At 43.2% G+C, this 21,376-nt stretch overlaps 1 protein-coding gene across 1 annotated transcript in view; it reads right to left on the minus strand.

Moving 5' to 3' along the window:
* The window catches only part of RAB31 (RAB31, member RAS oncogene family), a 154,382-nt gene that overhangs the window by 49,766 nt on the left and 83,240 nt on the right, over positions 1 to 21,376 (minus strand). The window contains exon 3 of the mRNA XM_054460787.2: positions 20,568 to 20,649. Within this exon, the coding sequence (XP_054316762.1) occupies positions 20,568 to 20,649 (82 nt within the window). The remainder of the gene's footprint in view (positions 1 to 20,567; positions 20,650 to 21,376) is intronic.

The following is a 21,376-nucleotide window of genomic DNA, read 5'->3' on the forward strand; positions in this document are numbered from 1 at the left end:
CCTGGAAGACAGAGTGAGACTCCATCTCAAAAAAAAAAAAAAAAAAAAAATAGTATCCTGGAGGGGTTTTGAAAGTCAATAAGAAAAAGATGGCTTAATAGAAAAATGGACAAAGATATATATAAAGGTAAATCACAGAAGACATATAAATTGCCAACAAATATTTTAAAACATGTTCAATTAGAATTGGAAGAACACCAATAAAAATGAGGAGACACTTATAAATTATTAAATTGTAAAAAGATTTGTGCTGTTCAGTGTTGGTGTAGGTTTGGGAAGGGAGGCACACATACTCTACATGGAATGTGCTGAATATCTTCTTTCAAAGCAACTGTTGGTAATATAATCAAAAGTTGAAATGTGCGTCCCATTTGACCCAGCAATTCCACTTAGAGGAATATATACTGGAGTGACCATCACACACAGGAAGACACATCCCTGTGCTGTTTATGGGAGCAAACGGGAATTGACTCATGGTATAATGTTATGAACTGAATGTTTGTGTCTCCCCTAAAATCCATGTATTGAAACCCTAACTCCCAACGTGGTGGTATTAGGAGGTGGGGCCTTTAGGAGGTAATTAGGGTTAGATGAGGTCACAGATGGGATTAGTCCCTTATAAGGAGAGAAGGAGACCAGATCTCTCTTCTCTCCCTGCCCTGCCCTTATGGGAGATACAGCAAGAAGGCGAGCATCTGCATACCAGAAAGGGGGCCTTCACAGGCACTGAATCTGCCAGCACCTTGATCTTGGACTTCCCAGCTCCCAAATGGTAAGAAATCAACGTGTGTTGTTTAAGCCACCCAGTCTATGTTATTTTGTGCACAGATTAATACATATATGTATGTAATGATATTCTATAGCCATTAAAATGATGATTTTTATTTATAGGAAAAGAGATCTTTGACATACCGTTAGATGAAAAATAGTCTCAAAACAGCACATATAGCATATAATTTATCATTTATTATGTGGTTAATTTATCATTATATGATAATATAATGTACGGTAAAATGTATGTGGGAGTGTGTCTCTGTGAGCAGGAATAACAGGAGGTTCCTCTAAATCGTAACACGTGGGATTTCCAGCGATTTTTACATTTTCCTTATAAGCATCTGTATAGCATAAATTTTTACAATGAGTTTTAAATAATATGGTTTTTAAGTTTTGAACAAAGCAGCTGTTTTTATTGGGCAGCGGGGAGAGAGCAGGGAGGAAGGAGAAGTGGATCCTGAAGCTTTTCTGGCAAGCGACAAAACCCTAACTCATTATTTTCTTTCCCACGATACTCATCATTGGATCAATGCTTGCCAAACTGAAATGATGGTATTTGGAAATCTGAGTCCCCAGGTTTCCCTGTTACTGCACTGAGGAATGCCAGTGAGGCACTCACGACAGTGTGGAAAGGAAGTGGGCCACCCTCCCTGCCTCCAGTCCCTCCATGCAGGTCTCCATCCTGAAGAGAAAGGACTCTGGAGCCTCTGCGGGTTTCAGAAAAGGGAGAAGGTTGGACAAAGCTCAGGGTGAACCAAGGAGTTCACAGCTGAACTGTGCAGTGGCCGAAGATGCTGAAGGGCCGGCGCCACCCACTGCCCCCATTCCAGAACACACTTGGGGACAGCGACATTTGGCATGCATGCCTTTCCGTACTCACTGACTGCCCAACACTGTGTTTGGCATAATTATTAGGCATCCATAAATCTATTTTTAACCCACCATTTGGCAATCTACTCCTTACACTTAAAAAACAAAATCAGAATTCCTTTCCAAAGGAAGGAAAAAGCAATAATTTTTTTGAAACATTCCTACTTTTCAAAGGGTAAGGACCGCAGATAAAGTCTCCTTTTACCCCAATTATACAAAATGCCCATTTTTTTCAAAATAGCCTCCATATAAGAGTGGTTCACGTAAACACACAAAGTAGCAGTCAATACAAACTTTATTTCCCAAAAGTAAAGATATTCATGGACTCAAGCTCAAAGAGGAGCAAACTGCGGGTGTCTTCTAAGACAGAGAGAGTTCATTTTAGGCTAAAACACCATGAACTGAATCTAAAATGGTCACTGGCGTGGAGGTCTCATGAATTATTGAAGAGATCTTGGTATATAATGCATTACTCATTCTTTCCTTCCTCCAAATGGAATCACTTTGAAATAAATCTCTGTTGGTGAAGCCACTTAAATGACTTTATTGCTGGGGACTTGACGGTTTTAATGAGTTAGAAGTTCACATCTCAGTTCCAAACCCAATAATGCATTGAACAAAGGGTGATCTTCGTGGAGGACAAAAAGATAAATCACTTCTAGTCTACAACGTTTATGCTTTTCCCCCTTACAAATAGAAAACAAAAGCACCACAATCAGCCTCAGTCCTCTACATGACATAATTCAATTCCTGTGGGGTCAGAATTAAGACTGATGGAATGCTCACATAAAAAGATTCTTCTAGAAATAAAGTTTACAGTCACGGGAGGCTGATAAAACTTTATTTTTACATCTTACCTTGAGAGGTTATTTGAAAATTAGCACACCAGATGCCAATTCAAAATCCCTTCTTCTCTGACTACCCAGAAAAACATCTAGAAGACCAAATTAAAATGTTGAGAAATTTTTCAGATGTCATTCAATTATTTAGACACGGCACAGGGAACTGTGAAAACCCAGTGTGTCTCCTCAAAAGAAATAGCTGTTTATGTCCTTAGTGTGTGTGATTATTTGTTTTCTAATTGCTGGAGGTCCCTGTGGTAGGGGAGACGGGAATGGCCTTCTTCAGGCTCTTGGAGCTTCTCAGGCTGCTCAGCTTTCACAGATGGACATTAACCCTGCCCGCAGCTGGTAGAAAATAAACGAGCATGACCTTTCTGGAAAGCGGCTGGACAATGTGTTTCAAGAATCTTGCAAATGTTCAGATACTTTGATTTGACAATTCCATCTCTTAAGGGAATAATCAGAGATGGTTACAAAGTAACCAGAATTCATTTGAGAATTATCAATGATGCTGAAAAATTGTAAGCAATCTCAATGTTTGACAATTAAGGAATGGACACATAAATTTTGGCTTAGCCATATGATGGAATATCCAGCAGCAATTAGACTTAGGTGTTTGTAAAATATTAAATGGCACATGAGGCAAGACAGCCTAGTGTGGTATTTTCCTGAGGGTCTTCTGCAGAGCACTAGGCCACGTAGAGGTGGCTAGGAAAAAAGGTTTCCTGGCCAAATAAGTTTGAGAAACACCACATATAATAATGCTTCCCTGGAGGTTTACAAAGCATAATTAGTGCCTTAAAGGCTCTGAAAATTTTCTACAGTAAAGAAACCTATTTATTTTGGTTTTAGTTCAGAATTCCCACTCATTTTTAAAATCTCTTTTTCAAGTAGTATTTATTAACATCTAGGGACTAAGCGTGATCAAGAATCACCTTAGGGGAAGTGAAGAGAACTGGACTCAAAGAGAGTCCTGAGGCTTGGCTTGGCTCTATCCTACTTTTCTTATTTTGTGAAACTGGTGCAGTGGGTGGGGTCAGAGACAAAGCTGAGGTTTTTCCAGCTCTGTGACAACCCTCCAGAGTTCACGGCCAAGGTGAAAACAGGCTCAGGATGGAGGCTCTCGCCTTCCCTGTAGCGCACACCTCTTGTTTTCCCATCCTGTACTGCCCTATGTGTGCGCGCGCACGCACACACACACACACACACACATACACCTCAGCAGCACAGTGGAAAGTCTTATTCCAGGAAATCTCCTAATCCTTTAGGCCACCTACTCTGCCAAACGCAACATTCCTTAAATGCAGGTTTGTGGCATCATAAATTCTACAGCAGCAAAATCCTGCAAGGTGGGAATGAGCAGTGGTGGAAAATACATGAAGTTTCCCAACAAGCACAGCTCCAGCTGGGCTCTGCCTTCCAGATGAGAATTATCCAAGCCAGAATGCTCTGGCATCAGGTCCAGGAACTCGGAGTGATGGGCTTTGTATTATGATTTCCAGAGGACGCTCTGTCCCTGTTGAGTCGCTCAGGCTCAGCCTGGGCGCCTATGCTGCTCTGTGGCGGGTCAGGTGCAAGGCCACCATAAGGGAGAGTCAAGGGCAGATGCCAAAAAGAGCCCAAGGTCCACTGGGATTCAAACAAAGAGAGAAGGGGTAGAAGAAAATTCCTGAAATTCTCAACATTCTCAGCTGGCAAAAGTTGAATGGAAAAACACATTACTGAATGTTCTTTCTGTGCCATTCAGAAGAACGCTTCCGACTTTTACATAGACCCTCTCTCTCCACAGAAAAGCAGAGGCCTAGTTAATATGCCTACTCAGATGTCCTAAAACCCGAGTGTATGCAGAGTTGAATGAAACGGGACTGGGAGACAATACATCGAACTGTTAAGATGTTCTCTCTAAATAATGGCAGTACAGACAAACCACCTCTTGCTTTGCTGTTTCTGAATTATTCAAAAAACGTTTCTATTATATCATGATACATTACTTCTGCAATGACAGGGTTATCTTTTTCTTTTTTTCCCTTTCTTTCATTTTTCTTTGAATGTGTTGTTAGAGCCAAAAAGCCTTCTCAGCATTCAGAGATCCAAGGGTTGAAGCAACAGTATCAGGAGGAAGCTGGGTTTTAGAAGAGACCTGATGAGCACCTGACTCCTTTCTGACAAATGTGCTGCAAGCCTTATTTAGCAGAAAATGACACAACACAAATCCAAACATCTTTCCACAAAAATGATGTTGGGAGGAAGGCATGGATTACTTTTATTGATTGACTGGGACAGGGTCTCGCTCTGTCATCCAGGATGGAGTGCAGTGGTGCCACTACGGCTCACTGCAGCCTCAACCTCCTGGGCTCAAGTAATCCTCTCATCTCAGGTACCTGAGACTACAGGTGTGTGCCACCATATCCAGTTAATTTTTTTAAAAAGTTTTTATAGAGACAAGTTCACGCTATGTTGCCCAGGCTGGCTTCAAACTCCGAGGCTCAAGTGATCTTTTTGCCTTGGCCTCCCAAAGTGCTGGAATTAAAGGCATGAGCCACTGCACCCCGCTGGATTAGTGTTTTTTTAAAAGATAATGTAATGAACTGGAATATTCCAATCCCTAGAATAATGTATAAAAAAGAAATCAATGATTTAATATGCTGTAGAAATGCATTTTTTCCCACCCATGAAATTGTCCAAGGGCAGTGAATCTCAGCTCATATACCTGCATGTTGGCAAACAAGTGGAATTCCCTAAAACTCCAGAACTATGCCCCAACCCACTCCTAGGTATGTCTATTCACATCATACACAGCTACCATGCTATGCATTTGCGGCGAAAGCCAGGATGGCCACGACGATCATAGAAAGTTAGTCTCATCTTGCCTTCTCTCCGCTCTGCCCAGGTTGGTTTGGTCTCTCCCATCCTTAGCCTCAGGGTCACAGTAAGCGTACCATGTTCAAGACAAGACCCCACTGTGTGGGACAGTATCTTCGCTGCACAGCCCTGAGGAGGCCTCCAAACAGGCCCCATCACACCAGATGCACTCAAAAACATACAGTGTCATCTACCCCAATGTGCCTAGAGCCCCAGACTCTGCACTTTGCTGTGTGCCAACCCAGGCTAGCTAGCACGGCCTTCAGACCCAGCCCCAGCTCTCACGCAGCCGCACCTCCCTCCTGTCCAAGCAAAGTTCGTCTTGCCTTGACTGGACGTCCAAAGTTTCCACAAGAGCCTTCAGATATCCAGTGAGCTCCAAACTGGCCACACAGCCACCAGAGAGATCCTGTTTTGAAGTGCTGGATTACGATATTTATTTACACTGACCACAGAATGTATTTATTTTTAACTTTCACTGTGGAAATTTTCAAGCATATCCACAAGCAGAGAGACTAGAATAATGGACTTCCATCTTCTCATTCCCTGACTTCAAGATCACCAATAACACATGGACCACTGGCTTCCTTTCCACCTCGTCTCACCTCCCGCTCCATTCCTACCCCTGGAGTCTTTTGAAGCAAATACTTGACATCATCTTATGTTAACTGAACATCAGAGTGATTGATTTCTTCCTACAGAAATCCAATTGTTTCACTTCCCTGTTCAGAATCCTTCAAACTTAGTATAAAAGCCAAGCTCCATTCTGTAGCGTCTTGGGTGGGCCTTGGTCCCTTCTCGGGCCCCCACCGCTTGTCTCCAGCCCCTGCCTTCTTGCTGCTCCCTAAACACAGGGGCAGGCCCACCGAGCCTCCGCACCTTCCCTGATGCCTTCTAGCAGCCTGGACCCTCCTCCACCAGCATCCTGAAGGCCCCTCCCTCACTTCTGTAACACCTTTAATCAACTGCCACCTTCCCTGAGAATCCTTCCCTGAATCCCTATCTGGACCATAGCAAGGACTCAACAAATATTTAATGACTGAATGCATGTAATAAAAGTCAATAACCCTGTGAAACCAGGGAGAGAAGACAGAGTTGTTCCTGTTATTCAGATGAGAAAACTGAGGCTCAGCATGGTTAAATGAATTGCCCAAAGACACACAGCTCTTTTTTTTTTTTTTTTTTTTTTTGAGTTGGAGTCTCTCTGTGTTGCCCAGGCTGGAGTGCAGTGGCGTGATCTGGGCTCACTGCAAGCTCCGCCTCCCAGGTTCACGCCGTTCTCCTGCCTCAGCCTCCCAAGTAGCTGGGACTACAGACACCTGCCACCACGCCTGGCTACTTTTTTTATATTTTTTTAGTAGAGATGGGGTTTCACCGTGTTAGCCAGGATGGTCCCAGTCTCCTGACCTCGTGATCTGCCCGCCTTGGCCTCCCAAAGTGCTGGGATTACAGGCGTGAGCCACCGTGCCCAGTCGACACACAGCTCTTAAATGGTGGAAAAGACTTTGAACACGGGTCTTGACTCCAAATTCCACGCATTTTCCATTCCTGTGTTGCTTCTCTGAAATGAAACATTGCTTCAGTTGATATAATTAAGACACAGGTTTACATCAAATGTATTCATTCATTCAACAAACAGTATCTTGCTGTTTGAACACTCAGTAGGTGGCAGGCACTGTTCTGAGCAGCAGAGAAACTGGAGTGTGGTGGGCAGAATAGTGTCCCCCAAAGAGGTCCATGTCCTAATCCCCATCACCTGTGACTATGTTAGGGTACATGGGAAGGGGAATAGGGCTCATCAGCTGACCTTCATATGAGGACATTATCTTGCATTCTTTGGGTGGGCCCAGTGTCCTCACAAGGCTCCTCAACAGTGAAAGAGAGAGGCAGGGGAGTGGGAGAGAGATTTAAAATGCTACTCTGCTGGCTCTGAAGACAAAGGAAGGGGCTACAAGCCAAGGAATGCGAGTGTTCTCTGAAAAAGGCAAGGAAACAAGATTCTGCCCTTGTATCTCCAGGAAGGATTAAGGCCTGCAGATATTTTAATCTTATTCCAGTGATACCTATTTCTTTTTTTTTCAATCTTTTTATGTTTTTGTTTTTGTTTTGAGACAAGGTCTCATTCTGTTGCCCAGGCTGGAGTGCAGTGGTGCAATCTCAGCTCACTGCAGCCTCAACCTCCTGGGCTCCAGTGATCCTCCTGTCTCGGTCTCCTGAGTAGCTGGGACTACAGCTGCATGTCACCACACCTGGCTAATTTTTAAAAAACTTTTTGTAGAGATGGGAGTCTCATTATGTTGCCCAGGCTGGTCTTGAACTCCTGGGCTCAAGTGATCCTCCCATCTCAGCCTCCAAGTAGCTGGGACCACAGGCATGAGACCCACTTCTGACTTCCGACCTTCATAGCTCTAAGGGAGTCTATCTGTGTTGTTTTAAGCCACCGAGTGTGTGGCAATCTGTTACAGCAACAACTGGAAACAAAAAGAGAAAGTGAAGACGGTAACAAGGTCCCTGCCCTCAAAAAGCGTCCTCTTTTCTTGGAGTGAGGGGGAGTCTGGCACCTTCCACGGGGCCACTCTGGATGCAGAGGTCTTCCTACAGCAGGTCCGTGCTCACTGCAGCCCAGCTGCCTCTGTTAGGACAGGCTGTCAGCGCCTCAGAAGCAGGTTCTTCTGTTACCAAAGTCTATTTGCTAATTTCCTATTCAAGAATGACGCTCATAGGCTTTATGGGGCTTTTCTACTGTATTTTAGCCAGACTTAGGAAATTAGCTCCGTAAAAGAAAAGAAGAGGACAGAAGGGAAAGGGAGGGGAAGGGAGGAGAGGAAACAAAATTAGTTGAAGTGCTTCTTAGATTCTCGGCAAATCCACCTCCGGACCCCCTGAAACTCCTGTCTCAGCGGTGCTGTGTCTTGGCCCCACGTCCTCTGAGAGTTGGCAGAACGGAAACTTGGCCTCCACCCAAGAGGCACAGACAGTGCCTCATAATTAGAAGCTACTCGGGGCATCCCAGACTAAAACACACGCCAGCAAAATGTCATTGCCTGACCTGGGAGGGTGTTCATCTAGCGCAGTCACTGTACCTCCCAGAGCAGCCTGTCCCCACCAAGGAGGGGGCATATGGAAGAAGGGGACACGCACTGGAGAGTAAAGGGCAACAGCAGGGTCTCCAGTGACAAAAGAACCCCCGAGGGGCAAGAGCAGGGCGGGAGCCTGTGTGTAAGCAGAAGAAGCCTGTCCACGCAGCTCTGAGGCTTTCCCCTCTGCCCACCTCTGTGTCCCCACAGCCCAGGCCACCTCCCTCACTGCCAGCATGGCCAACTCCCTCACTGCCAGCATGGCCACATCCCTCACTGCCAGTATGGCCACATCCCTCACTGCCAGCATGGCCACCTCCCGGGCTCAGGGCAGAGTTGTTTACAGTGTTTCCCTAAGAACTCCCGAAAGATATCTTCGTATATGAACATGTCCTTCCTCCTTCTCTCCTGTCACTGGCATTCTGACACCCAGGAGGGCTGTTCTGCACCTAGATTCCTATTTTCTTACAGGACACAACCCCCACAAATGGCACGACAGTTCTGGGGGCCACGTCTGTGGACCGAGGCAGTCCCTGCTCCACCTGCACAGCTGCCGTCAGGGTCCCCTCATGCCCCTCTCCAATACCTCTGCTCATACTTCGCTTTTGTAGTTTCCAGCACCAATTTTCAAATATCAATGAAACTCTTCAGCTGTAAAGCGCTTAATGAAGGATTCCTGGGGCTTCTCCTTAAAGGAGCTCAGCAGGCATGGCCCTCACCACAGCTGTTTATCTCACTTTAACAGCATAAACCCTATCTTCAAGCTCCAGGCCTGCCTCCTCCCCACACAATCGTCACTCAGTTTTCTCTTTCAAGAGAGTTACTAGGGGCATGGAGGAAGGGAATATTTCCAATGCCGGGATCTCAGTTTGCATTGGTTGAAAGCACAGTCATCCCAGCCTGGACAGTATAGTGAGACCTCGTCTCTGAACAAAAAACAAGCAAAAAATATTAGCCAGGCATAGTGGCTGGTGCCTATAGTCCCAGCTACTCGGGAGGTTAAGGCAGGAGGATTGCTTGAGTCCAGGAGGTCAAGGCTGCAGTGAGCTATGATCGTACCACTGCATTCCAGCCTGGGTGACACAGCAAGACCCTGTCTTAAAAAAAAAAAAAAAAAAAAAAAATGAAAGGAAAAAGAGAAGAAAAGAAAGCACAGTGCTCTTGTGAAAGGGGTGGGAGGAGAGCAAAAACTCGTATATACTCTATCCTCTCCCATGAGGAGGAATGCCTACAAAAACGTTCTATCGTAGGCTGGTGGGGATGGTGCAGGTCAGGAGCAGGATTCCGGGCTGTGCTGCTGGCTGGTGTTGCAGCTGGGACTGTATTTCCAATGCCTGCAGGAGAAAGAAAGGAGCTGCTCATTCTGAGCTTGTGAGAGGCTCCATTCTTCAAGAACTTCCAAAGGTCAAAATTTCCTCTGACTTTACTAATGGCCTATGAATAGTGAACCACTTTTTTGACCATAGATGCTGGGGCCCTGAAGAAAGCAGGAAAGACAGCAAAAGAGTTTCTTTGGATGTCTGTAAAGCCTGAATTTGACCTCAGCTATCTGCTGCTTCCAGTTCCTTTGCTTTCTCAAGGACCCATTCAGACCCAGCGATTCCACACAGCTTTGCGCCAGTGCATCCCAGCCCTCTGGGCACATGATCTCCAAACACCTAACCTTTCAAACCATGCAGACTGGCAGTCACTTGCAAAATTAATCTGAAGGAGGTGAACAAGTGGTATGGCTGAACAGCCTGGGGTGGCCAGATCTCCTGACTGCATGCATTAAGCCGTGGGCTCCTGGAGGATGTGAGTGTGGCTCCCTCTTACAGGCATGCACCACCACACCCAGGTAGTTTTTTATTTTTTGTAGAGAGAGGGTCTCACTATGCTGCCCAGGCTTATCTTGAACTCCTGGGCTCAAGCTGTCCTTCTACCTTGGCCTCCCAATGTACTGGGATTAAAGGTATGATTCACTGTGCCTGACCTAACTCTTTATTCAAAATTTTTTCTCTGAGGTCAGCATTTCTAACCTACATGTAAATTCCAAAGAGTTGAAAGACAGCTGGCAACTTGCTTATCGTTGATAATTTACAGGTTTAAGGAGCAGGTAACCCCAAAGTCATCTACAAAGTCAACATAATCCTGACCAAAATCCCAGTTGGATTCTTTTGATAAATATTTACAAGCTGATCCTAAAATTCATTTGGAAATGCAACATACACAGAATAGCTAAAACAATTTTGAAAAAGAACAAATTTGGAGAACTCACATTTTCCAATTTGAAAGCTTACTACAAAGCTACAGTAATCAAGACAATGTGGTATTGGCATAAGGAGAAAAAATGTATATCAAAGGAATAGAACTAGGAGTCCAGAATCAGAGCCTCAAATTTATGGTCAGGTGATTTTCAATAAAGGTGCCAAGACAATCGGGCGAAGAATAGTCTTTTCAATAAACTGTGTTGGGACAACTGGACAGCTGCCTGCAAGGAATGAAGCTGGATCCTGTCCTTACAACATGCACAGAAATTAACTCCAAATGCATCACAGGGATAAAAGTGAGAGCTAAGACTATAAAACTCTCAGAAGAAAATGCAGGAGTAAACCTTTACGACCTTAGGTTAGGCTAAGACAAGTGTTGGTGAGAATATGGAGAAACTAAAGCGTTATACACAGCTGGTTTTCCACTTTGGAAAACAGTTTGGCAGTTCCTCTAAATGCTAATCATAGAGTTACCATATGACCCATCAATTTCACTTCTAGATACATACCTAAGAGATTTTTAAAAACATACATCTGGACGGGCACGGTGGCTTACGCCTGTAATCCCAACACTTTGGGAGGCCGAGGCAGGTGGACCACCTGAGGTCAGGAGTTTGAGACCAGTCTGGCCAACATGGTAAAACCCTGTCTCTACTAAAAATACAAAAAATTAGCCGGGCATGGTGGCAGCTGGCTGTAATCCCAGCTACTGGGGAGGCTGAGGCAGGAGAATCGCTTGAAAGCAGGAGGTGGAGGATGCAGTGAGCCAAGATCATGCCACTGTACTCCAGCCTAGGCGACAGAGAAGACTCCATCTCAGAAAAAAAAAAAAAATACATCTACACAAAGAATTGTACATGAATGTTCACAGCTATTCATAGTAGCCAAAAAGTTGGGGGAAAGTGGATATCCATCAACTGATGAGTGGCTAAACAAAATGTGGTCTATCCATACAATGGAATATTATTCTGCCATAAAAAGGAAATACTTTTATGACCCACACCACAATGTGAACCTTGATAATCTTATCCTAAGTGAAAGGATCCAGTCACAAACAACCACAGGTTGTATGATTCCATTTGTATGAAATGTCCAGATTAGGCAAATCTAGAGACAGAAAGTATCCCAGGGCTGGGGGATGTAGAGGGAGAACTGGGAGTGACTGCTAATTCATAAGCATTTCTTTCTGGACTGATAAAAATGCTCTAAAATGGATTGTGCTGATGGTTGAACAATTCGGAACACATCAGAACCCACCAAGGTGCGTACTTTAGATGGATGAATTGTATGGTACGTGAATCAGATCTCAGTAAAGCTGTTTTTAAATAAAGAAAAGAGGCTGGTAATACTCCACATACTGATAGTCAACACAGAAACAAATGTGGACAAAAGCAATTTTCAGTGAATGTGATTTCTAACTGCTAAAGCTCCAGAGTGGGTTATCCAGAAAAGATGAAAGTTGGCTCATCTGCTTCCAAGGCCGACAGAGAATGAGGACAGAAAGCACAGAGACAGAAGCTTGAGTGGGTCTAGAACAGGTAAGAAGGGGGTCAGGGAAAGAACTCCCTGCCAAGGAAAAAGTACAGAGAATTCCACTACTGCTGCTTCACTGGGCTCTTTTTAGAAACCATTTTCCAACATGGGGAGGGGCCGTCTGAGCCCAGAGGAAGGAATAAATATATCTTCAGAGCCATGGAAAGTCAAACATTAGCTCTACAGCTTCAGGTTTTTTAATGGGAAATTTGTGTTGGAATGTCATGAACTATGTAAAAGTATAGCACGGTGCAAAAAAATGGAAGGGAGATGGCTAAAGAAAGTTTCAGGTTGGAAGAAGTCAGTCCTCCACGGTATATAGAGAAAGAGAACCCAGGAGGGGCCTCTGGCAGATTAAAGTATTATCCCCAGCTCTTTACCTCTCCATGAACCCATGCCTTATTTATGCCAATGTTGCTTTTCAGTTCCTCTCGCTAAAAGCCACTCTATGTGTTGACTCTAGGCTCCTGCAGGGAGCTGGGCAGGTAAATTACCTTCTGTCGGCTGTGGACCGCTCTAGGCACGGCTCCTGTGTACATCCTTGCAAAGGTGCCTGCTGACCTGCTACTCTGTACTGTTCACAGCTTGGTGTGAAGCAGAAACCAGCACAATAACCCATTCCAAGAGGACAGGATAAAAACTTCCCAAAGGCTACACTGATGGTACAACAGAGGGAGCCCAATGGCACTCTTCCCCTCTTCATAGCCTTTGGTGGTACCAACACACCATGCACAAATCTTACTAATGTCAAGCTTCCAACAAATGGGATTCAACTGGGAAATGGTTAAATTTTTCAAAAAACATTTTTGTTAATAGACGCACCCTATGAATTACCATATCGCCACTGAATGAATGAGATAGGATGCCCATGACACACAGTTGGATTTAAAAAGCAACATTCAGACAGAGTATCAAGAATGAATAGGCTGGGCACGGTGGCGTGCCTGTAGTCCCAGCTACTCTGGAGGCTGAGGCAGGAGAATCGCTTGAGCCTAGGAATTCAAGACTACAGTGAGCTATGACCATGCCATGGCACTCCAGCCTGGGTGACAGAGTGAGACCCTGTCTCTAAAATAAATAAATAAAAATAAATAGAACGAATACTCTCTTATACAAAGAGAAGGAGGATCCTTTGAGATTCCCGTGCTCAGGAGAAGAAAAAACAATTTTCCAAGAGTACAAATTTGTACCACAAATATAAGACAGAATTATTACTGGGCAGTAAGTAGGGCATTAACCAGAATTCTGTGTATGTTAGGCAGAACTTGGTGCAATCATTCCACAAATAAATAAATATTGAATCATGAACACAAGCAAAGCACTGAGTGGAGCTTTCTTCCTTTAAGGACACAGAAATCTATGTCTTTGGCCAGGCTTGGTGGCTCACGCCTATAATCCCAACACTTTGGGAAGCCAAGTGAAATGGATTGCTTGAGGCCAGGAGTTCAAGACCAGCCTGCACAACATAGCAAGACCTCATCTCTACCAAATTTTTTTTTTGAGATGGAGTCTTGCTCTTTCACCCAGATTGGGGTACAGTGGTGTAATCTCAGCTCACTGCAACCTTCACCTTCTGGGTTCAAGTGATTCTCTCACCTCAGCCTCCCAAGTAACTGGGACTACATGTGCCACCACGCCCAGCTACTTTTTCTATTTTTAGTAGAAATGGGGTTTCACCATGTTGGCCAGGCTCTCGTACTCCTGACCTCGTGATCTGCCCGCCTCGGACTCCCAAAGTGCTGGGATTACAGGCGTGAGCAACCGTGCCTGGCCCAAGTTTTTGTTGTTTTTTTTTTAAATTAGCTGCGCATGGTGGCATACACTGGTAGTCTCAGCTACTCAGGAGGCTGGAGCAGGAGGATTGACTAGGCCTGGGAGTTTGAGGTTGCAGTGAGCTATGATTGCATCACTGTACTCCAGCCTGGGTGACAGAGTGTGACCCTGTCTTAAAAAGATAAAATAAAATAAAATAAGAAAGAAAAAAAGAAATCTGTCTTTATATTGTCAAATCATAAACCCAAAGTGATTGTTTGTTTAAAATTATGAAAACTAAAAGAACAATAACATTTCTATGATGATAAAGAGGGGTAATAAAATTCACTGGACTCCAATAATTAATGAGACAGAACAAATAGCAATAGGCACAAGCAACAGCAGGGAATTTATTTTTAGCTCAAACATTAGGCAACATCATTACAAGCACAATTAAAGCCAGCAACAAGCTGCCAAAACAATTGAAAAATTGCCATTACTGGAGAGATGCAAGACTCCACCAGGGGACACCAGACAAGGACAGCCCAAGGATAACGAAATCAGGCCGTCGAGGGCTGGGGAGATCAGATGACCACATAGCCATATGGATATCAGTCACACACTCTCCACAAATCTAGACTCTAAAAATGTTCACTTTGAAATCGTTATCCCAAACTAAATCCGTCTTCCTCGAAGTATAGAGAAAGAATATCCCTACTGTGGAGTCATGCCTTGCACGTATAATACTAGTGGTTTCTTTAAAATTACGGATGTATCAATGGAGTCAGATGTCTACAACCTCTAAAAGTCAAATTTTAGGAAAAGCAATCACAATAATTAGAAATATCGTCATCTGAAAACTTCCCACTGGTATTTTTCTTTGTGATGGTAAATGGAACAAACTACAAACTGCAATAGTCATTTTCGCAGATTTCAAGTTTCATCAAAAGACTATTCCCTGAATAGCCTGTTAGAGATAAGTGTTAAACATTCTGTTTTGATCACACAGAAATCTTTCCTTTGTGACACTGTAATATCAAATGAAAACAGCAGGTTATAAAGAATCACAATCCCATTGATATAAAATTATCAATCACGTACAGATATCTGAAGAATGATCATCTAATATCCATAGTGGAAATATCTGGGTAGTGGGAGTTTGGATAGTTTTACTTTCAACCATATGGTTTTTTGTGTGATTTTTCAATCAAAATAAAACTACAAAGCTCAGGACCCAGACTGCTGGATTCAATTTTCAGCTTTACACCTTATTAGCTCTGCGACATTGTGCAAGTTACTTGATGTCTCTGTGTCTCAATGACCTCACCTGCAAATGGGAATAACGACAGTTTCTACCTCAAAGTGCTTTTGCAAGGAGGGCTGAATGCATCAGTACACACAGGCACTCAGAACAGTACATGGAACACAGCAAGTCATCAGGGAACATCAGCCAGGAGGAGAAGCAGAAGCATCGCTGACATTAAGCCAGCGATTAGCAAAATTGACTTATTGTGTTCATTAAAGGCAGCTGCAAAAGCAACTATTTCATAGCCAGAGGTAAAAAGGGAATCAAGAAACTCTCTCTTCTTAAGTTTACATAACAATACAAACAAAAAACCAGCAGATCAACTACAAGTAACACACACGTATATCAAGAAGTGAGGTCTCTTAAGTCGACATTTTTCCTTGAATGGGTCACCTCATTTGAGGAATAGGCAGGCACAGCTGATGGAGTTAAAGAGGTGCCCCAGGCAGCTGCTTCCCGTGCACAGAAGTCTGTGTTCTCAATTTAGCAGAAAAATAGAAGACTTTCTAATGAGGTTAGCATTTGTAGGCCAGAATATTCATCCTAATTTATTTCTTAAAACTGTTTAAAATGTATTTTTTAAGAAAATGTGTTTGATTTAAATATTTAATATAACTTTAATTAACATTTACTTTAGCATTCTGAAGGTGTTTTAAAGCATGTATTCTAAAGCAGAATTCATAAAAGACAAGATTATTGATTTGACCCTAAAAAACAAGTTTGACCATTAGAAACCTAAAATAGAAATTAAAATATAAATAACAAATGGAGACATTATATATAATTTAATGTTAAGAGATTCTTACAAATTACCCAAGAAAAAAGTGGGTAAAGCTATAATCATTCAATTATTAAGATAAGAAATGAAATGGCTAAAAAATATGAAAAAAGTTTAAAGTCATTAGAAAGCAAATATATATTTTTTAAAGGATTATTTTTTCTTTCTCATTTTAATATAATACTTAGTTTGGGTACAAGTGAAAGAACATAACAGTGAAACACTGTGGGTCCAAATAACAGGTGGATTTTACAGTATGTATCAGAGACTCTGAACTAGCAATTCCACATCTATAATTTTAGATTAAGATTAGGTGCTTATTTTAGCACGCTTCTTTTAGCTTTATTTTATTATTATTTTTTAAATTTCAGTAGGTTTTTGGGGAACAGGTGGTGTTTGCTTACAAGAGTAAATTCTCTAGTGGTAATTTCTGAGATTTTGGTGCACCCATCACCCAAGCAGTGTACACTGTACCCAGTGTGTAGTTTTTATCCCTCACCCCCACTCCCACCCTTTCCTGCAAGTCACCGAAGTCCATTGCATCATTCTTAGGCTACTGCATCCTCATAGCTTAGCTCCCACTTATGAGTGAGAACATACGATGTTTAGTTTTCTATTCCTCAGTTACTTCATTTAGAATAATGGTCTCCAGTCGCATCCAGGTTGCTGTGAATGTCATTATTTAGTTCCTTTTTATGGCTGAGTAGTATTCAGTAGTATTGTATGGTGTGTGTGTATATATATATGTATATACACCACATTTTCTTTATTCACTCATTGATTGATGGGCATTTGGGCTGGTTCCATATTTTTACAATTGCAGATTGTGCTGCAATAAACATGCATGTGCAAGTATCTTTTCTGTGTAATGACTTCTTTTCCTCTGTGTTGATACGCAGGAGTGGGGTTACTGAATCAAATGGTAGATCTACTTTTAGTTCTTTAAGGAATCTCCATACTGTTTTCCACAGTGGTTATACTAGTTTACAATCCCATCAAGAGTGTAAAACTGTTCCCTTTTCACCACATCCATGCCAACATCTATTATATTTTGATTTTATGATTATGGTCATTCTCGCAAGAGTAAGGCCATATCGTATTGTGGTTTTGATTTTCATTTCCCTGATAATTAGTGATGTTGAGCATTTTTTCATGTTCATTGGTCATTTGTATAAATTCTTTTGAGAAATGTCTATTCATGTCCTTATACCACATTTTGATGGGATTGTTTGTTTTGTTCTTGCTGATTTTGTTGAGTTCCATGTAGATCTGGATATTAGTACTTTGTCACATGTATGGATTGTGAAGATTTTCTCCCACTCTGGATTGTCTGTTTACTCTGCAGATTATTTCTTTCGCTGTGCAGAAGCTTTTTAGTTTAATTAAGTCCCATCTATTTATCTTTTTCTTTGTTGCATTCACTTTTGGGTTTTTGGTCATGATTCCTTTGCCTAAGTCAATGTCTTGAAGGGCTTCTCCAATGTTATCTTCTAGAATTTTATGACTTCAGGCCTTAGATTTAAGTCTTTGATCCATCTTGCACTGATTTTTGCATAGGGTGGGAGATGAGAATCCAGTTTCATTCTTCTACATGTGGCTTGCCAATTATCCCAGCACCATTTGTTGAATAGGATGTCCATTTCCCACTTTATGTTTTTGTTTGTTTTGTCAAAGATCAGTTGACTGTAAGCATTTGGCTTATTTCTGGGTTCTCTATTCTGTTCCATTTGTCTATATGCCTATTTTTATACCAGTACCATGCTGTTTTGATGACTATGCCGTAATAGTATAGTTTGAGGTCAGGTAATGTGATGCCTCCAGATTTGTTCTTTTTGCTTAGTCTTGCTTTGGCTATGCAGGCTCTTCTTTGGTTCCATATGAATTTTAGGATTTTTTTTTCTGGTTCTGTGAAGAATGACGGTGGTTGCTTTTTTTGTTTTTTTGTTTTTTGTTTTTTTTGAGACAGAGTCTCTCTCTGTCACCCAGGCTGGAGTGCAGTGGCATGATCTCAGCTCACTGCAACCTCCGCCTCCCGGGTTCAAGTGATTCTTCTGCCTCAGCCTCCCAAGTAGTTGGGACTACAGGCGCATGCCACCACACCCGACTGATTTTTGTATTTTTAGTAGAGACAAGGTTTCACCATATTGGCCAGGCTGGTCTCGAACTCCTGACCTCATGATCCACTCCCGTTGGCCTCCCAAAGTGCTGGGAGTACAGGCATGAGCCACCGCGCCCGGCCTGAATGATGGTGGTATTTTGATGGGAATTGCACTGAATTTGTAGATTGCTCTTGGCAGTATGATCATTTTCACAATATTGATTCTAATCATCCATGAGCATAGGATGTGTTTCCATTTGTTCGTGTCTATGTCTATGATTTCTTTCAGCAGTGTTTTAAAAATGTTTTAATCTACAAATATGGGAACTTTTGTTTTAAAAGGGAATTTAGGTAAAATGAAAATTATATAAATTACCACTTGATTAGTTAGGAGATGATAATGAAAATTATAGATTATCCTGAATCCTGGATTCTTCCTTTTAGAAAGACAATAAACAGATCAATAATTGAATTAAGGCCCCAAACAGTAGCTCACACCTGTAATTCCAGCACTTTGGAAGGCCAAGGCAGGAGGACTGCTTGAGCCCAGGAATTCAAGACCAGCCTGGGCAACACAGCAAGACCTTGTCTCTACAAAAAAAATTTAAAAATTACCCTAGAGTGGTGGTGAGCACCTGTGGTCCCTGCTACTCGGGAGGCTGAGGTGAGCTGTGATTGCACCACTGCACTCCAGCCTGGGTGACAGAGCAAGACCCTGTCTCAAAATAAAGTGAATTAAATAATATATTGGAAGATGATAAGAACTGTGGAGAAAAATGAAGCAGGAAGTGAGTGGAGTAGGGCAAGAAAATGAGGTGGTGACATTTTAAACAGGGAGGTAGAGAAGGTGACATTTGAGTTTGGATCAGACAAGGGAAAATTCTACCAATTTACTCCATAGTCATCAACTCTGATAATTTCAATCAAGCTAACAGCTCTTGGCTAAGACAAGGTATTGGTTATCTCTGCTTGGCTATCCGTTTCAACTTTTTTTTTTTTTTGAGCTGGAATCTCGCTCTGTCGCCCAGGCTGGAGTGCAGTGGCGTGATCTTGGCTCACTGCAACCTCCGCCTCCTGGGTTCACGCCATTCTCCTGCCTCAGCCTCCCGAGTAGCTGGGACTACAGACGCCCACCACCACACCCGGCTAATTTTTTGTATTTTTAGTAGAGACGGGGTTTCACTGTGTTAGCCAGAATGGTCTCGATTTCCTGACCTCATGATCTGCCCACCTTGGCCTCCCAAAGTGTTGGGATTACAGGCGTGAGCCACCGCGTCCGGCCTCAACTTTTATATTATGACTGACACCTGCAATCCCAGCACTTTGGGAGGCCAAGGTGGGAGGATTACTTGAGGCCAGGAGTTCAAGACCAGCTTGGGCAACATAGCGAGACCCCCGGCTCTACAAAAGAAAAAAAAAATCAGCCAGGTGCAGTGGCTTGTGCCTGTAGCCCAGCTACTCAGGAAGCTGAGGCAGGAGGGTCTCTTGAGCCCAGGAGGTCAAGCGTGCAGTGAGCCATGATTGTGCCACTGCACTCTGGCTTGGGAGACACAGCAAGACACAGCAACTTTTATAATATACGCTCTAGTTATTATGCAAGTATCCAGCAATAGACACTGTGTTAGTATTCGTCATTTCCCTTTTCTGAATCTAAAGCCATGACCTTCTAAAATATATAGTCTTCTCCATAAGTATTTTCAGCAAATAAAGAGAATTAGGAGTAAAAGAGAAGTCATCCACTGTTTTGATAACCCAGCTGTTTTAATTGACCCATTTTTCCAGTAAGAGACCTCAGATTTTCCTTGGGGCGCTAAGCCTACCTGACTTCCAGACAACGTGGTTCAGGTGGGGCTGACACCAGCCCTTGCCTCTAGGGGTCAATGTACTGCCGGGTCCCACCAGTAGGGGCACCAAACCCTCCAGAACAAGGTACCACCTGAAGTTCAGGAGTGAGCACGGGGCCTAAGGCAGGCCAATGAGAACTCAGAGGCATTAAGATGTATGTTCCCACTTGCAGAAGAGGTGCATGCTCACCCAGTAGTTGCTAAAAAGGCTGAAGGTAGGTGTAGAGATGCTTTTGGGGCCATCCTTACCACCCTTGAGGTAAGGAGGGAGGGTGAGTCTGCCTAAAAATGAACCAAATCGACAGTGCAACCACAATTGCACTAAATGGAAAGAAACAGAAATAAAGAGAGATGGGCTCCTCTCACAACACGTTTGGGGACCTGAACTCAGCCCCGCCTCACCCTAGGTACCCACTTAGACTTTTCACATAGCTAATGAGTACATTTTCTTTTTGCTTACATCATTTCAAGCTAGGTTTCTGCCACCTGCAACCAAGAGTCTTGTCTAATGCAAACAAACCTTCAGAAGCTGATCTTATTTTCACTGGATCTTGTTTTCACCAAAAAACAGCATATACTCACCCGTTCCTGACCAGCAGTGTCCCAGATGAGGAACTTGTGAAGTTCATTTCCACAAGGCACAGTTTTGGTCATAAAAGATGCCCTGAAAAAAGAGAGTCAGCATCTCCACATTACTGCATTGTTTCTTCACAAAGATTCACAAATCAAACAAGTTAAATGCTACACCTCAGCAGGACCCCAAAAAGCCCTGGTCCTTGGGAACCACTAAGACGAGAAAAGGGCTAGAAGACTCATGACACCCAAAAGAAAATATTTCTCATTTTCTGTTAGTTCAACTGGGGGTTTTGAAACAAAACAAAACAAAACAAAGGAGGCATTCAAAAGACTGTTTCCGGCCGGGCGCGGTGGTTCATGCCTGTAATCCCAGCACTTTGGGAGGCCAAGGTGAGCAGATTACAAGGTCAGGAGTTCAAGACCAGCCTGGCCAATATGGTGAAACCCCATCTCTACTAAAAATACAAAAAATTAGCCAGGCCTGGTGGCGGCGTGGTGGCAGGCACCTGCAGTCCCTTGCAGTGGTGGCAGGCACCTGCAGTCCCTTGCAGTGAGCCAAGATCGCACCATGGCACTCCAGCCTAGGTGACAGTATGAGACTTCATCTCAAAAAATATGTATATAATAATAAAATAAAATAAAAATAATACAAAAACTAGCCGGGCATGGTGGTGGGTGCCTGTAGTCCCAGCTACTTGGGAGGCTGAGGTAGGAGAATCACTTGAACCCGGGAGGCAGAGGCTGCAGTGAGCCAAAATCGCACCACTGCACTCCAGCCTGGGTGACAGAGCAAGACTCCATCTCAAAAAAAAAAA

This window comes from Pongo pygmaeus, chromosome 17 (assembly GCF_028885625.2).
Source record: "Pongo pygmaeus isolate AG05252 chromosome 17, NHGRI_mPonPyg2-v2.0_pri, whole genome shotgun sequence".
Taxonomy (NCBI): domain Eukaryota; kingdom Metazoa; phylum Chordata; class Mammalia; order Primates; family Hominidae; genus Pongo; species Pongo pygmaeus.